The sequence below is a fragment of the Cibotium barometz genome, chromosome 24 (genome assembly GCF_041138505.1).
Source record: "Cibotium barometz isolate CiBa-2024 chromosome 24, ASM4113850v1, whole genome shotgun sequence".
Taxonomy (NCBI): domain Eukaryota; kingdom Viridiplantae; phylum Streptophyta; class Polypodiopsida; order Cyatheales; family Cibotiaceae; genus Cibotium; species Cibotium barometz.
The window spans coordinates 34,848,703-34,865,984 of record NC_141069.1 but is presented as its reverse complement, the minus strand read 5'-3'; the positions used below and the strand labels follow the sequence as shown (position 1 = coordinate 34,865,984).

Here is a 17,282-nt window from a genome sequence, read left to right as displayed (position 1 = left end):
GCAGGCAAACCCTCTGCTAGTGCCCTGTTAAACAGGTGTGCAAGAAAAGGAGCTAAAGAATCTACTGCATATATGAGATGCTCACCCTACAGGCCCATATGGTCGGCGGCCCGTCCATGCTGTAGGCGGCGGATAGCTTCCTGTACCATCGAGAGGGTAAAGAAGCTAGCTGTGGTAGGTCGAGGCTCCTGTGGTGGCTGAGGTATAGGTGGCTGCTGTGGGGCATGGTATAGACCCTCTGCATATGTGTGCCATGTCTGTGGGTCTGCAATAGGTGTCGGGGTCCGGGGCTCTCTGAAGTGCCGCCATGAGACAGGGCTATCTCTACTCATGAAGAAATGAAAGATCTCTAGCTCCTGTATCTCTGCAAAGTCCCGCCTTTTGCGGCGAGTAAGTCTCCTCATCTCTCTCCTCGACTCCTGCTCTGTGATGGCTCCCAAGGCTCTCTGTATGCGGAGTCGTGAGTATAGGGCCCTGCACTCGTCATCATACCATCTGTTCTGGGGCATAGTCCCAGGTCTCACAGGCTCTCCTGAATGTACACGATGTGGGAAGCTCTGTAATGCAGCCGTGTGTAGGAGTGATGCGAGCTGGGCTGTAATGGTATCCATAGATGCCAGGGGATCCATGAGTAGGAGCCCATCCTCTACTCTGCCAGTGTATATGTCTGCCATGTCATGTGTGAAGTAGATGGTAGTGTGTGGCGTCGGTATGTGGGGGGCTGGTGATACTGGTGATCCGGCTAGTGAAAATGCCAAGTATGTATGATCTGCCCCAATAGGACGAGGTGGAATGGAGAATGAGGTGACAAGCTGTGATGCCTCCAAAGACCCCATAATGTAGTCTACCACCGTGCCTCCGGTCCGTGTATGACCCCCATGTGGGAAGCATGTCAGCCCTCCTGATCCCGGCCACTGTAGCATCCCGTTATAAATAACGAGACGATGCCTGGCTCCCAACTCTAGTAAGTGGTCCCCATAATGCCCTCTGTCTGGTCCAGTGTCCTCTGATGCCCGACTAGCCCCTATCTCCTCTGGATCCACAGGGTGGAGGATCTCCATGTCATCATAGTCATACACCTCACACTGTCTGCTCTGTGTGTGGGCATTGAAGTCGCCCGTAAGAAATACTTCCCCTAATGTAGAATAATGCATAATCTCCTCTGACAGACAAGTGTATGGCGAGGCTCCTATCTCCTCCTCCTGTGGCATGTCCTCTGTAATGACGTAGGAGGATCCTGATGGAGAAAAGTAACATAGAGCTATGTATATAACCCTGTCCTGTGAGAGCTGTAAGCTGATCCACATGTATCTGGCCTCTGGATCCTGTGCTACCACTCTCAGTCTCCCCTGTAGCTCCCGTCTGAATAGGACTGCTACCCCCCCCGACCCTCTCGAGGTACCCTGGCGTGTGGTCCTCCTGTATGCTGACTCCCACTGGAATCCCTCTACTCGAGGTAGCCCTCTCTCTGGGCTCTGATGTGTCTCTGTCAGAAGTATGATGTCTCTCCCCACCATAACATGCTCCAGTCGTCCAGGCTGCACCCATAGTGAACCATTACAGTTCCATACTGCTATGTGTATCTCTGTCAGTGGCCTGGTCTGTGTCCCATAGGCCCCAAACCGCTAAACCCTTTGGCTGTTAGCCCCTCGGTGCCTCCTTTAGCTCGCCTTCTTCAAGAGAGATAGAGAGAGACCCGCGATGGTTGCTTCCACACATGTAGCCCGCCTGACTGCTAGGCTGGCTATAGTGAGTCTCCCGCCTGACTCCAGCTGCTGGTTGCAATCCATAGGCACAGCCGCGTGGTCTTCCACAAGTGAGGCCTCCCACCAGAAGCCTGCGTGGCTGCGTGACTGGCAACAGCCCATAGGCGCAGTCACCTGGTCGCTTGCCTGGAGCCCATGCGCAGCTGCAGCACCCGCCGACTGTATTCCATGCGCAGCAGCAGCACCCGCCGACTGTATTCCATTCGCAGCAGCCCTGTGGCCTACGTACGCAGTAGCACTTGCCGTGGCCCATGCGCAGCAGCAGCACACGCCGCCTGTAGCCCTTGCGCAGTAGCTTGGTCAGCCGCCTGGTAGCCGCCTGGTAGCCCGCCTGGTAGCCGCCTATACCACGCGTAGCGGCGTCCCACACGGCGACCACCTCCAGGGGATGCCCGCCATGCCACACGATGATGATCCACGCGTCAACCTGCTCTCTTCAGCTTGCCACCCTTCACTTTATAAAGAGGCGATGCGCTTTCTCAAAAACGCCAAAAGCAAGATTAAAAATGCATGCTTTCAAAAATAATTATATTTTTATAATCAAAGGTTCTTAAACCTTATAAACTTAAAATCTCTTTTGTCCCCTTTTCACACTTGGGCTGGCCACCAACATGAGTTTTCTTTTCACATCCAACTTATGCCTGTTCACACTGACCATCCTGTGCGCGTGCCCTTCTGCTTGTTGTCCAGAGGAAAAAACTCAGGGTCGTAACACAAAGGATCACACCTCTAAAATCTAGGAGGGTTACTATTTTTTTTTTTCCCGGAAAAACGATCCTTCTATTAGTTAATGAGAAAACGCCATAAGGCTACAAAGCTCACCTCACAAGGAGGGATAAAAAACACACAGTGAACACCTGAGCTCCACCCCCGTGGCTGGCCGCTCTCTGGGGGGGGCTACCTAGTAGTACATGTGGGAGGTGAGAAAAGCCAAACTGGAGGCCTATAGTGCCAAGTGACATCCTCGCCCCTCGCGATGAGGAAAGGGCCAGGCTGCCAAGTGCGGAGGAAAGCCTTGCGGCGGCGACCTCTCATGCGATCCGAGTCGCCCTGAAGTTTTCCCCAGTGTCCTCTCAAGGTGTGAATGATGTCCACCCAGAGGGCCTGTATGACCTCCGCCGGTGGAGTCGCCTGGCGGTCAATGGCCTCCCTGCATCGGGCTCTCCATATGTGCCAAGCCGTCATGCTGCTGATCATCTCCCATTTGTGCCCGATCCCCTCTTGAGGGACTGCCGAAGAGAAGTCTGGCGTCGGAACCACCGCCATCGCCCTGTCAGAGACCTGGATGGTCGCACTGCCAGGGACGTCCTCATATCCAAGGGCCGGGTCGCTGTCCGTGGCCCAAGCCACCGCACCCCACGTCACCAGCATCTCACCTGGCGAGCCTGCAAAAACCATCCTGAGAGCGCGCTGCCAGACCTGCTGTGCCTGTGGGCAATCCCATAAGCAGTGCCGCTGCGACTCTTGTGCATGGCCGCACCGAGGGCAGGACGCTGGGTGTTTGCCAAAAGCTAGCCAGGCCCCCACAGCTAGTCCTCTATGCGCTGTGAAGCGTCACCTTCCGGGGCCGGAAGCTGGCCCAAAGGCGCTGCCAGAAGTCCCTAAGAAAGGCAGGGGAGAGCCCCTGTCGCCGCCAATGCTCGGCCGCCGCCGGGGTGCTCGCTATCCTGTGCCTCTGAATCCGCCGCCCCAGCCTCGCTGTGTACTGAAAAAAGGGGATGCCTGGGCTGGTAGGGGCCGAGTAGGGATCTCGCCAAAACCACTCACCTGGATCCCACTGAAGGCGAATAAGAGGCCTGCTGTCCCAAGCCCATAATCTCCAAGAACAGTCCTTCCCTATCGAGGCCGGTGAGGGGTCTACATGCCACTGTCTCTGATGAAAGCCGACCACCCGCACCCTCTGAAAAATACAACCCTGGAGCTCATCCAAATCTAGTCGTGTCCTCTGAAGCTGGCCACCCTCTCCCACCTCGAAAGTGAGTGGGGCGACTCTCTCCGCTGTGCCGCAGACCGCTAGAAGGATCTCATGCCGAGTAAAGACGCCCATCCACTGTGGAGGTGGAGGGTCCTGTACTGGGGTCCGCCACTCCCGGGGGATGGCCGCCTCAATGTCATGTCTCATCAACTCTCTGCCCCTCATCCCACTGAGTCTCCTCTCCTGAGCCTCTAGAGGCAGCTGCTGAAAACATATCCAGTCGTCTAGGGAGTGGGCTGGGCCGGAGCTCAACGGGCCCCACGACACGTGAGACCGCGATCCAACCATATGGCCACTGGGAAGTTGAATCAAGGGGTTCCAGATCAATGGCTGCCTCAGGCGCTCCTCATCGGTGCCCGGGGGAGTCTTGAAGATTGACGGCCTCTTATGCGCCCAGGCCCTTAGAAGGCTAGCTGCAAAACGCTCCTCGAAGCCAAGGCCCACTCCTCTGGATCGCTGCTCTGTAAAGATCCACCTGATGCTGGGGGTCCAGGGGCCGCTAAGAGAAGGAGTGCGGCTGAGCATCCTGGAAACAAGAAACTCCTTCCACGGCTCAGCGCCTGGTAGGAGGCCACGAACCACCAACTTGCCAAGCAAAGCTCGGCTTTGGCAAATAGGATCAACTATGCCCAAGCCACCTCTCTCCCTCGGCTGAGTGATCACAGCCCATGCCACCTTGGCCCTGGCGGGCCGCCCGTCGCCACCGGACCAAAGAAAGTTCCTGATGAGCCTCTGCACCTGGCCAATGCACGCCCGAGAGAAGGCCCAGCAAGAAGTGATGTACCACATGGTAGCAAGCAGAACCTGGTTGGCCACAACTACTCGGCCAGCCAGAGATAAACGAGCGGTACTCCAATACAGAAGCTTCTTCCGAATGCTCAGAAGAAGGGGGGCTTCTGCTGCTCCGGAGATATGTCAATGCCCACATAGCATCCCAAATAACGCACTGTAGTGCCGGGGGGCAGCCACTGAAAACCATCAACTGGCCTCCAAGTCGGGGGGGGCATAGAACTGACCCACAACCCACACGACTTGTGCCAGTTGATCAAAGTGCCCGAAGCTCTGCAAAACCTGTCCATGGCTGAGGCGAAGCGGCGGAGGTTCTCCTCTCCTCCCTGAAGATAGACAGCAGTGTCATCCGCAAACTCCGAGTCTAGGAGCTCCTCCGAGGTGCGGATGGGGAGCTGGAGGCCCCGCAAACCTGTCTCGTGTGCCGTCAAAAAAGTGCTCATGGCCTCCGCCACAAAAAGAAAAAGAAAGGGCGCCAAGGGGCACCCCTGCCGCACCGAGCGCGAGAGCTGGAACCTCTCTCCGCGCACGCCCTGTATCAACACCTGGCTATGAGCCGATGTGTAGAGTGCAGAGACCCCACGGATCCACTGAGGCGGGAAGCCCATCCTCTCCATAGTGCCTTCCAAGAAGGCCCAGTCCACCCGATCATATGCCTTCTCGAAGTCGAGAAGGAGCACTGCCAGATCCTCCTGCCGAAATCTAGCCAAAGCCGTAGCCTCCCAGAAAGAGAAGATGTTATCCAGGATGCTCCTATCCTGGATGAAGCCTGTCTGCGTGGAGTGGATGATGTCCGGAAGGTGAGGCTGAAGCCGCCTGCTGATCGCCTTCGCTAGGACCTTGTAGGCCGTGCCTAGCAAGGTGATCGGTCTCCACTGTCTAATCTCCAGTCTGTCTCCTCCCTCTTTGGGGATCAAGTGAATCAACCCCTCTGCCATGCTGTCCGGCATGACTCCCGACTCCATAATCTCCTGGAATACCAATCTGAAACCCCTATGTAAGAGACCCCAATACCTCTGGAAGAAAGCCACTGAGAGACCGTCCTCTCTTGGGCATTTGCCCCGAGGAAGTGCCTGAAGAGCCTCCTCCAGTTCCGTATCCGAGAAGGGGGAGAGAAGGGAGTGCTGCAAATGGGCCGGCACAACCGGTCTCGTGAAGCTCCAGACTGCCTCCCGAGCCTCTCTCACCCTGTCATCTGCTGGCTCAGCAGAGAGCAGATCCCTATAAAAATCTGTGGCTATCGCCCGAACCCTGGGGGGATCCACCACAACCTGGCCATCAGCCTGCCGAAGACGCCTGAGACCCTCTCGTCTCAAGCGAGGCCCTGTCGCCTCAAAGAAATCTCGAGTCACTCTGTCTCCAGCCTGTGTCCAAAAAGAAGCCCGAGCATGGAATCGGAACTCCACCCTCCTCTCCTCGATGGATCTGATCTCTGTGCGAGCTGACTCCATCTGCTCTGAGATCCAAGGGCTCGTAGGATCCCTCTCCTGGAGTCTCTGAAGGGACGCTAGACTCCTCCGTAGGCTCCTCTCCTGCTCTCTGAAGGCCTCCAGACGGTCCAGGGCAGCCTGTCTGAGCATCCGACTGATCTCCTGCAAGCCCCTGGCAAGATCGCTGGCTGTCGATCCTCTCCTGAACTGCAGCTCCTGCCAGACCTGCTCAACTCTGGTCGCAATCTCGGGCTCCTCTATGAGACAATCTGGAATCCGGACGCTCTGGCCTCGCTCTCCTCTCGTAGGGTCCTCGATCTGGAGAAGCACTGGAAAGTGGTCTGAAAACGAGGAGCCTGCAAGTATGCCCACAGTGCCACCTCTATCACAAGCCCACTCATCAATGTAAAACCTGTCGATGCGGGAAAGGTTAACTCCTGTGGCCCGTCTATCCGAGCGCGAGAAAGATAAACTCCCCTGCAACCTGCCAAACTCCGGGAGAGTCCACGGATCCTGGCCTCTCACCTGCAGCACTAGTTCCTCCCAGGCAGCGAGCTCCGGCCCATGAATGGTCTCCTGGCTGCCCCCCATCCTGTCCTCTGCATCCTCCAGCATGTTGCAATCCCCCCCTAGGCACCAGTGGTCTGCCAAGGGGAGGGACTGCCTAATGGTGCTCCATAACTCGGCTCTCTCGGTCGCCCCATTAGGGGCGTAGAAGTTGAGGAAGCCAATGCGGTCTTCCCCAACCCGAAGGATGATCCACTGCGCTCGACCCTGGACCAGAGTGCCAGAGTCCACAACCTCGGATAGAAGGTGCTCGCTGACTGAGATGCATACTCCACCCTGGTTCCCCTGGGAGCCATATGCCGGTGACCAAAAAGTGTGACTCCTGCCTGGCAAGATCTTCCCGCAGGTGCGGGTACGCCCGGCAGAAAGGTGGTGCTCCTGGATGAAAAGGATATCTATGGGTCCTCCAACGAGAGCCCTCTGAATCCCCTGGCGAAGTCTGCCCCGACCAATGTAGCAGCGATGTCCACCGAGACCCTGGATGTTCCATGAGAGGATCCTCATGGATGAGCTATGGCAAGTGAAGCAGCCGCCACTGGCTCACCCCTCTCAGCCGGCCCGGATGATCTGCCCTCCACTCTGTGAGTCTTGGGCGCCGGCTTGGAGGGAGAATAGTCACTGTCTGTCCGGGTGCGGAGTCTATCCAAAAAGAGGGTGACCTGTCTCTGTGTCCAGCCCCACTCCGCCTTCGCCCTGTCCAGGGCATAGGCGTGAGACCAATCCTCTGCATATATGTATCTAAAGGTAGGCTGCACCCTCGGGGCGGCATGGAGGAGAATAGTAGCACCGCCTCAACTGAGGTGTGGACCGGATCCGCCCGCCAATCTCCTATACCAAACAAGCTCATGCGGGCTGAGTGTAATCGGGTCTGCAATAGGTCCGTGAGCCCCAAGTCACTGAAGTGGTGAGAAAACTCCAGTATCTGATCACGCAAAACTTCCTCTACAGAGTTGCAATCCCATGCTGTGTCTGGGGCAACACTGAGAGGAAAGGAGAAGGCCACCATGCTGCTCACCATTGAAGGAGAACGAGAGGGATGGCACACCACGCAAACTCGCAAGGGCGCGACCAGTGTCTCAAACGGGCCAGCATCCAGTTGGAGGCACCTGAAAAAACCGTAATCCACTGGGAGCCCCATCACTCGCGGGGGCCCCCCAGGGGAGGCTGGAGAGAACTGTGTGGCGGGCGAAGCTAGGATCGCCATCTCCACCGGCCCGGAGTGGCGGTGGAACAGCCGCTGGACTGAACTCTGGCCTACCCAGCTGCGCTGCCCGGGGCAGTGGGTGGTCTGGCAAAGTATCGTGGAGAGGCCGAGGGAGGGATGGGGGCTCGCGGAGAGGAGGGGGGAGAGCGAGGAGAGGATGGAGAGGCATCTGCCAGAGGATAGGTGTCAGGGGGGGCCGCCAGGGGAGGCAGGAGGGGGGGGGCTGGGGGGGGGGAGAGGGGGGGGGGTGGAAGGAGTGCTCTCCGGGTGAGGGGAAGAGGAGCCGGGGGTCGCAGAGTGCGGCCCGGGATCCTCAGGAATCTGCTCCATGGAGGGGGCGGGGCCCCCCGCGGGGGGAGGCGGGAGCGGGGTCTCCACGTGGGAGGCTCCACCGGCGGCCTCAACGGGCACTGAGTCTGAATCCTCGTCCATCGGGGTGGGACCTGCTGGCCGCCTATCCCTGACTGGAGCATAAGTGCGGGTAGGTGCCTGTCCGCCAGCCTGTGCTGCCTGCTGGCGTCTGCGACGGTCCCTGCGGGCCGGGCGTTTCCGCCGGTGAACCTCCTGCCATCCGCCAGCCTCCTGGGTCTGCGCGGCATCCTCCGCCGGGGCCTGCTCGTCAGATGATGGCGCCTGCTGAGGCGAGCCAGGGATGTCCGGTCTCTGAGGTGGATGGCCACCCCTCGGGTCTCCTGCAGGGGGTCCAGAGGCGGCATAGCGTGAAGGATGAACCCCCTTGCGGGGACAGGCGCGTGCGAGATGGCCCATCTCCTGACAGGTGTAGCACTGGCCGGGGAGGCCCGAATACTCCACGCGCTGTATCAGATGTCCTCCAGAAAGACAAGGGAGGAGGATCGTCTTCAGGAGGGACTCCGGTGACGGAACCACAACACGAATGGCCGGGAGTCCTGCTGCCCGAGCTATCACTGAAGCCGCTATCTGAGGCGTCTCCACCACCTGCCCGAACGCCTTGCCAATGGATGACAAGAGGGGCGAGTACTCCCTACGGAGTCCAGGAAAGCAGATAGTGACGGGAAAACCTGTCGCGCCTGCTAGCGGGTCAGAAGCGGGGTCGAAACCGTGAGTCCATCACGCCAGGAACGCCCGGGATGAGCGGAGGGCAATGGGGCTCCGAGCCAGCACCATCTGAGCTGCCTGGGGGGACTCGAAATCCACCTGGTAGTAGCCACGTCCCAAAAAATCTACACTGACGATCTTGGCAGGCACGCCAACAAGGCTGCCTTGCAGAAGGTCGCGAAGCTCTCTCCGCATCGGACGGCTACCCACTATCTTGCAGACCAAGGAGGAGGCCTCAAGAGCGGATACTGTGGAAACAAACAACTGATGATCTTCAGCTGTGAACTCCAGACGGAGACCGGAATCGGCAGGGGTAGTCGGAGCGGCTTCCATGGAGTCCTCCAGAGGGAAAAGGCCAGAAACCGGGGTCACCAACGGGAGGGACACAGCCCTGCGAGGAAAAGGAGAGGCGGAGGGTTACAGGATAGCGGGGGCGGGGCGCCGGGGGTGGGGGGGGTGGGGGGGGGGAGCTGAGGCGGGGGAGCTAGCGGTGGGGGGAGGGGCGAGACGGAAGGGGAGGAGAGGGAGAAGGCGGGGGGGGGGGGGGGGGGGGCCGCGCAGCGGAGGGGGTAGAGATGGCGGGGGAGAGAAGCGAGGCGGAGGAGGAGGAGGCGTGGGGGGTAGAGAGGCGGGGGTAGAGATGGCGGGGGAAGGAAGCGAGGAAGAAGGCGGGGGGGGGAAATGGCGGGGGAGGAAACGTGGAAGGAGGGGGGGGGGGGAAGAAGGCGGGGGAGGATGCGAGGAAGGAGGTGGGGGAGGAAGCGAGGAAGAAGGCGGGGGAGCGATGGCGGGGGAGGATGCGAGGCAGAAGGCGGGGGAGAGATGGCGAGGAAGGGTGCGAGGAGGGAGGCGGGGGAGAAGACGGAGGAGAAGGCGGGGGACAGGCGGGGGGGAGAGGGGGGCGCGACGGCGAGAAGCAGCGGGAGGGGGAGAGGCGGAGCTCGCAGGCGCAGATCACTGCCTGCACTATCTTTACAGGAGGGTTACTATTTTGGGACAACCCCCAATGGAAATTATGTCTGCATCATTACGTCCGTAAGCCAATCAAAATTGGGGGGGGGGGGGGGGGGGGGCACAGTTGACAGACTGTCTACGAGTTGAGATATTTTTAGAGATGAAGTTTATGGAAAGAATGGTCTCTTAAATTGGAACATGTGGCATGATAGTGGATGAAAGTGATACAAGTGGCCTCACACTTGTCAGCTCAGCTCTCCACTTGTCATTATAGCTTCACTTGCCATTGTAGCTCATGAGAGCCCCAAATCTATAAATTGGAGCCCTCTCTCTTCATTTGAGTAGGGTCTATTGCTACACACTAGCCTTAACAATATTGGCAACTCTTCTTTATTCTTGGTGGTTCTCTACTCCAAGGTTATGGCTCTCTATCATCGGTACAAGCTGCCCTAATGTTGGTTGCTCTGTTTCTCTCCCTCGCGAAGGCTGCCCATGAAGTATTCCGGCTGTTGGGGATTATTTTGACGGCTCCATCATGAATAAATATTGAAGGCAAGGATATTTAGTCATTGTATTATGATTTGTAGCGAGTATCCGATACCAAATCTTTCACCAAAGGCTCAAGGAAACACATGAAAGCCATCCATATGAGTCATAGCATATCCCACATACACCATTATCCATGTAATGTGCCGTAATCATTCCCAAATTCACCAAAAGGCAATCAATCTTGCCCATGTGAAGCCATTATTGCCAAAAAAGTGATGTAGACTCAAGTGCAAAGCATCATAGGCGTGTATGGCTATGGCAAAAAGCCCTTAATGTATCAAGAAACACCATGGAAGCTTCATTATGGTGATTCATAGAAAAGCATGTAAAATCAGCCCATGGGAAAGCCTTTAGATGCAAGAGTTGCAAAGAAGAAGCCAATCGAGTATGTGTAGCCATCGGAAAGCCATTTGATCCATGGCTAAGTCTTGAGTGGCTCCATTTTGCCATCATTTGCAAGTATGTGATGATCTTCAGGACACATTCAGAGAGTCCCTACTCTTAGACCTCATTGGGAAACTTCTTGTATCAAGCCTGGCATCAGAGGATTTTTTGGATGAGTGGTGGCGTTCTTACAAGAGGACAACGGATACCTCCTTTATTTGGCTCTCTCTACTTGGTGGCCTTGCCACCAACCAGCAGAGATTGGTTGTCGGTGTTAGCCCAGCATGCCCGAGATGTGCAGGAGCTTTTGAGAGAGTCTACTATTGCTATTGCTTATGGGAGTGCAAGGAAGCACATAGGATTTGGATTGCGATAGCACATCTCCTTGGAGGATGCTTACATTTTTTTTTTTGGTGCTATCAGTTCGCTGATAGAGTTGGGCCCACAGCTTAGGTATGAGGGGAACGTCAGGGATTTGGTCATCATGATCAATTAGGGAGTTGCTTGACGGAGCCGTTTATAGGATATGCCAGAGTCATGATAACATTAAGTGGGGCTGTTCCGTCCTTGTCCGTCGAAGGATGGTGTGAAGGTGTGCATTTGGTGGCGGTGGACATCTCTTTTGAACTAAGAAGCCCTTCTACATGCCAATTTTGAGCGTTGTCTGTGGACACATGTGAATCCTCCCTGAGCTTGTGGCTTTTATTGCTCAAATTAGTGTATGTACTATTAGTCAACTCAATGCGAAGGCCATAACATAGTTTTTATCTTAAAGTCAGAGTATGAATGCAACTATGCAAGCATGCATATATAGAACCTTATACTTGTTTATTTGCTAACTTTGCAGCTGCTTCCACTGTTACTGCTTATCAAGGCAGCCCATCACAGAGTTCAACAAACGACAATGATGTAAACAACTCTACTGTAAGTGGCCTCTCGTGTCTTTATAGATTATTAGGTCCTACTTTGTTTTGATTTTTCAGAGATGGTGCAGGCATAGCATCGTATGTCTCCATTTTGAAGCCTTGTGGGCAATCCCAGCAGTAAACTGGGCAACGTTTCGCACTTTTTAAAGCAGCTCATTGCCCAGCAAGCAGCCAGAGATCATACTTTGTGGGTTTCTCAAATAAAAATGTACTGTTCTATCTGCAGATTTTTGTTGGGGGCCTGGATCCCATGGCGACAGAGGTAGATTTGAGGCATGTATTTGGTCAATTTGGTGAATTAGTGTATGTGAAGATCCCTGTTGGAAAGGGTTGCGGCTTTGTTCAATTCATGCATAGGTAAGTCCAGGATTTTTATTCTGTTAAGAGTCATGTATGCTTCAGCTGATGAAAGTGTATGTAAAGTTGTGCAGAGAGATTTGATTGATCGGTTGAAAGGGCATGTAAGTCTAGAGATTATGCCTGAAGAAGATTCTTCATTAGTAAAAAAAAATGCTACCTGCATGAAGTAGACTACACTCCTCTGAAAAGGTCAAGATACAAAGAAAACATGAGGGGAGGTTCCCTACACGGAGGTCATGATACAAGATAAACAAGAGGTTAGAACATTATAATCCTTCAAGGAGGTCAACATACAAAGTAAATAGGAGAGGAGGCTCCGTCTTCGGCTGGCCGCTCCTGGAGTGAGGCTACATTTAAAGGGGGGGGCGGGGGGGGGGGGGGGGGGGGGGGGGGCTTGTGTAACCAGCCTCCTACTTTGTTCTTCAAATTGATCATTGTCTTGCTCAAAACTGTTCCGTATATGAGTTGGTAATTACTAGATAGCTCATGGAGCATGAATTGTGATTTGTATAGCTTTTGAGTAGCTAATTAAGCTAGAATGCTCAGTTCTATTTACAGGTGGCCGTTGGCCAGAACGCCCAAGGTTTCAGTTCGATGGTCATAGACCAGCAGATGCCCAAATGATTGGATTTAGCACTTGGGTGGTCAAATTGACTAGAACGCTGAGATGAGTGATGCTTGGTTTCGAAGGCAAAACCAAATGCTCAAATCGTTTGAACAAACCATGAACAAGTAATTCTTTACAACGAAGCCTTCTGGACCCAAAGCATGCAACTCTTAGAATCTAGGAGAGTTGCTTTTTGTGGTAGACTTTGATGGAAATTCCATTCACGTCAAAACCTCCGGATTTTCATAAGGATCAAGACTTACTCAAGCACCTTTCTCAAGTTCTTTACGAGTTAGGATATTTTTAGCATAGAAAGTTATGGAAGAATCACCTCTTCAATTAAGACATGTGGCATCTAGAATGGGACATGTGGCATCTAGGACGAGACAAGTGTCCCTACACTCGTCATTTCACCTTACACTTGTCAATTTAGCTGACACTTGTCAATTAAAGTAGCCATTTGTCATTTGGAGCTTACTCTTTCCATTCTAGAGCATTGAAGCCTCAAATTAAAGTAGCCATTTGTCATTTTGGAGCTTACTCTTTCCATTCTAGAGCATTGAAGCCTCAAATCTATAAATTGGAGCACTCCCTCTTCATTTTTTTTTTCCAGAAAGGAGACTTCTATTACGTATGAAAAAAATTTACAAAATGGAGATTTCACACCAAGCAAGGTGGAGATCTCAACCAATCAGGAGCCCTGTGCTGCCAATAGGGTCCCGAATGAGAGGATGTGAAAAAGATACCAATGTCCCACTCTCTCATAAACTGGCCGCGCTTCCTCTCTGCAGCCCTCGAAGATCCCTGGATTCTGGCCCATGTAGCCATAATGGTGTGAATAATATCACTCCAAATCTTGCAAAGACACTGAGAAACAAGAACGGGAGTACCCTCAATGGCCTCGGTGCATCTAGCCTTCCAGATATTCTAGGTTGAGATGCTAGCTATAATCTCCCAAGAGCTGTCTAACCTCTGTGCCGGAGGGACAAAGTGTGAAAGTGGCAAATCCTGAAGACAACACTGTCGAGCAACTCCTTGCCTAACCATTTAGACAACACTGCCGAGCAACTCTCTCTTCATTTAGATTAGGCACTTCTCATCTATTGTAAAGGTTTAGACACTTCATGGCTATTGTTTGATTCAATAAATTCCTGCAAAGGGGAGGGGCTTGTTCCTCTTTCAGTGAGGTCTCGTTTCTCTTTTCTATAAAGCCTACTTTCTTTTATTATTTGTGATTGTTGATTAAGTGGGTTTGTTACAAGTAGTTCATCAATTTTGTCACTTTCACGTGTCCCTACGTTACATGGTATCACAGCTAAGTCTTCTCTTGTGAGAACTTTCTCAAGGTGAGAGAGTTTTTTGCTATTCACCATGCCAAGAGAAGGAGAGAGGAGTATTTAACAACAATTTGGAGGTTCTCAACGTTCTTTGACGGTGCTTTTTTCAGACTATGAGAAGATTCAAAGGTACAAAGAGCCCAGAGATTCAAGCTTTGATGGAGAGAAGAGCTAAAGCTAGAGCTGAAGCTAAAGTCTTTGAAGGCTTTCTTATTGAGAAGGCTGTTGTGATTGATGGTGTTGCAGTAACCAAAGCCTACCTTAGCATAAAAGGAGTCTCTACTTCAGGAAAGTCGAAGACCATGAAATTTACTTCACCCACCATCATTAGAGGAGCTAGTCAAGTTGTAATCTCGAAGTCCCAGCATACCCAAGCCGCATCATCTCGTCTTGAAAATCATCATAAGGACAAGCAGAAAGCCAAAGAACCACAAATGTCCATGGTGGCGGATTTGCCTAAGGCTGTTATGGCGAAAGGAGTAGCGGTTCATGAAGTAACTTCACAAGCGGGATTTCAAGCCCGGAGAATATAGCGTCAAGTTTGATGCTTTTTATGGTAAGAGAGATTCTCAAAAAGCAGGATTGGGATGAATTGAAGCGGAACCAAGGGGAGAATATTGAAAACTTATATCTATAAGTTTGGTGCAACCTCTCTCAAATTCACATCTCCCAATGAAATTTCCTAAAATATGGAGATGAGGAAGTTTATCCATGGCTTACATCCAACGCTTCGACAGACGGTCAGGATGACAAAACTGGACACCTTGGAAGCAGCTCAAGATACAACCATAGAAGCAAAAGGATTGCATATGCCTTTGGACAATTGAAAAGTACAAAGAAGAGTCCCAAAAGAAGTAGGCCAAGGTGTTTGACCAAAAGAAGTCAGATTAACACGAGTAGAAGCCGAAGATTGGTGGTAAATCATCTCTGCCATCCAGAAGGAAGGTGATGTATCACCAAGGAAGGAAAATGCTTCAATTGTGAGAAAAAGGACACATGGCTGGACAATGTCCAGTAAGCCAAAGGAGGAGAATCAGCCACAAAAATCACCTCACGTGAATGCTCTCCCTGAAGAACTCTTGCAACTAATGTTACTCCTTCAGAGAAGAGGAAGCTGTTTATGGCTTGGGGCAAGGTTGCCAATCAGCCTGTTCTTATCTACGTTGATACTGGTGCTACTCATCATTATATCCATCCTCGGATCATTAAAGCTCTCAAACTAAGGAGAGGTTTGGCACTCCAAAAAACGTTAGGTGTTGCCTTTGAAGGATGCAATCTTAGATCACCCCAATCCTTGGGAAACTTAGGATTGAGATAGGGGAGTATGTAGATCATGAGAATTTTGTTATGGGAAATCTAAGCCATTGTGATGATGTACTTGGTATGCCTTGGCATAGGAGAGTTAATCTAGTCATTGATTGGGATCGAAGCAAGTTTAGGTTCCCTTTCAAAGGCAAGAATGCATCTTCTGATGTGGGAGTTGAAGGAAACTCTATTCCCATAATATCCCATGTACAAATTTCCAAAACAATGAAATCATCTGTTTCCTCATACTTGCTTTTTGTAAAAGACTAAAAATAAAGAGTCTGAGCCTAAAGAGTCCCTCTCTAGTTAGGATATGGAGAGGATTGATTTCTTAAAGAGTTATGAAGATTGGTTTGCAGATTCTTTATCGGATGAACTACCACCAGAGAGGCCATAAGATCATAACATTGACCTCATTCTTGGGAGTTCTTCGCCTCCAAACCGGCCACCTTACTACGTAAGTTAGCCCAACAGGAGGAGATTATGAAGCAGGTAAATGAGTTATTGGAAAAGGGTTTGATTAGGCCTAGTTCTTCATCCTTTTTTGCTCTTCAGTATTGTTAGTCCAGAAGAAGGACATGTCTTGGCACATGTGCGTGGATTAAAGAGCCCTTAACAAGATTACTATAAAGAACAAGTTGCTCATACCTAGGATTGATGATATCCTAGACAGGTTGGACGGATCCAAAGTGTTCAACAAGATAGACTTGAAGAGTGGCTATCATCAAATAAGGATTGCTCCAGAGGATGTGCACAAAATAGCGTTAAGGACTACTTTTGGGCTATACGAATTTCTTGTGTTACCCTTTGGTCTCACCAATGCCTCTGCCACAAATTGTTTTTTCAATTGGCCTTGGCCCAAGATCCTCCCATAGTTACCAATTCTTCACCACCCGTAGGTGCTTATTTATATGCCTGTAGGCGATGCCGACGAGGAAGCACTAAGGGGGGTTTTTAAACCAAGGACCTCTTGGTCCTAGGAAAACACCTTCACCACTTAAGCTATCACCCCATGGGCACCCCTGCCACATTTAACAGGATGATGGATAGAATCTTCAAAGCCCATCGAAAAATTCACAGGTACTTTCTTTGATGATATCCTAGTATATTCTAATGATGAGGAAGAGCATAAAAAGCATTTGGATATTGTTTTCCAAGAATTGAGAAAGCACAAACTTTATGCGAAGGACAAGAAGAGTGAGTTCTTCCTATTAGAAATTCACTATTTGGGTCATATAGTGTCCAAAGATGGGATTGGGATGGATGTAGACAAGGTCAAGGCTATTATGGAATGGCCAGAGTTGATCAATGTGCATGAAGCTAGAAGCTTTTTGGGACTATGCTCTTACTACAAAAGGTTCATCAAGTGGTTTGTAGTGGTTGTCGATCCATTGCATGTTCTGACAAAGAAAGCAGTGGGTTTTAGGTGGGCCAAGATGAAGAAATAAGCTTTTGAGGCTTTGAAGTTTTATGCTAGTAAAGCACCGGTATTGATTGTTCCACACTTGTCAAAGTTGTTTATTATAGAATGTGATGCTTTAGGAGATTGTATTGGTGCGGTCTTAAACCAAGAAGGGCATGGAGTTGCTTATGAAAGCAGAAGATTACAAAATTCGGAAAAGAACGCTCCCACCTATGAAAAGGAGTTAATGGCTAACATTGCCAGTCTGGTGAGTGTAAACAGATGGGAGTCAGATACAATGAAACTACTCACTAAGAGGATATTGGATTGAGCAGTTTCTATGTGTAGTTCTTCTCTTGATTGTTTGAGAAGACTAACCCACAGTTTATATGTACTCTTTTTATATTATTAATATAAATACATCTTCACTAAAAAAAAAGGAGTTAATGGCTATCATCCATGCTTTGAAGATTTGGAAGCATTATCTATTGGGTGGTGAGTTTATCATCAAAACAGATCATCAAAGTCTCGGGTATTTTCTATCTCAGTCTAAGATCTCTGAAAAGCATCTTAGATGGGTCAACTATTTGGCACAATTTCACTTTTAGATTATGTACACACCTGGGGAAGAAAATAAGACAGCTGATGCC

General features: G+C 51.6%; 1 protein-coding gene across 1 annotated transcript in view; it reads left to right on the top strand.

Moving 5' to 3' along the window:
- Positions 1-17,282, top strand: part of LOC147625218 (polyadenylate-binding protein RBP47B'-like) — a 102,455-nt gene that overhangs the window by 60,047 nt on the left and 25,126 nt on the right. The window contains exons 3-4 of the mRNA XM_086818485.1: positions 11,543-11,619; positions 11,848-11,978. Of these exons, the coding sequence (XP_086674611.1) occupies positions 11,543-11,619; positions 11,848-11,978 (208 nt within the window). The remainder of the gene's footprint in view (positions 1-11,542; positions 11,620-11,847; positions 11,979-17,282) is intronic.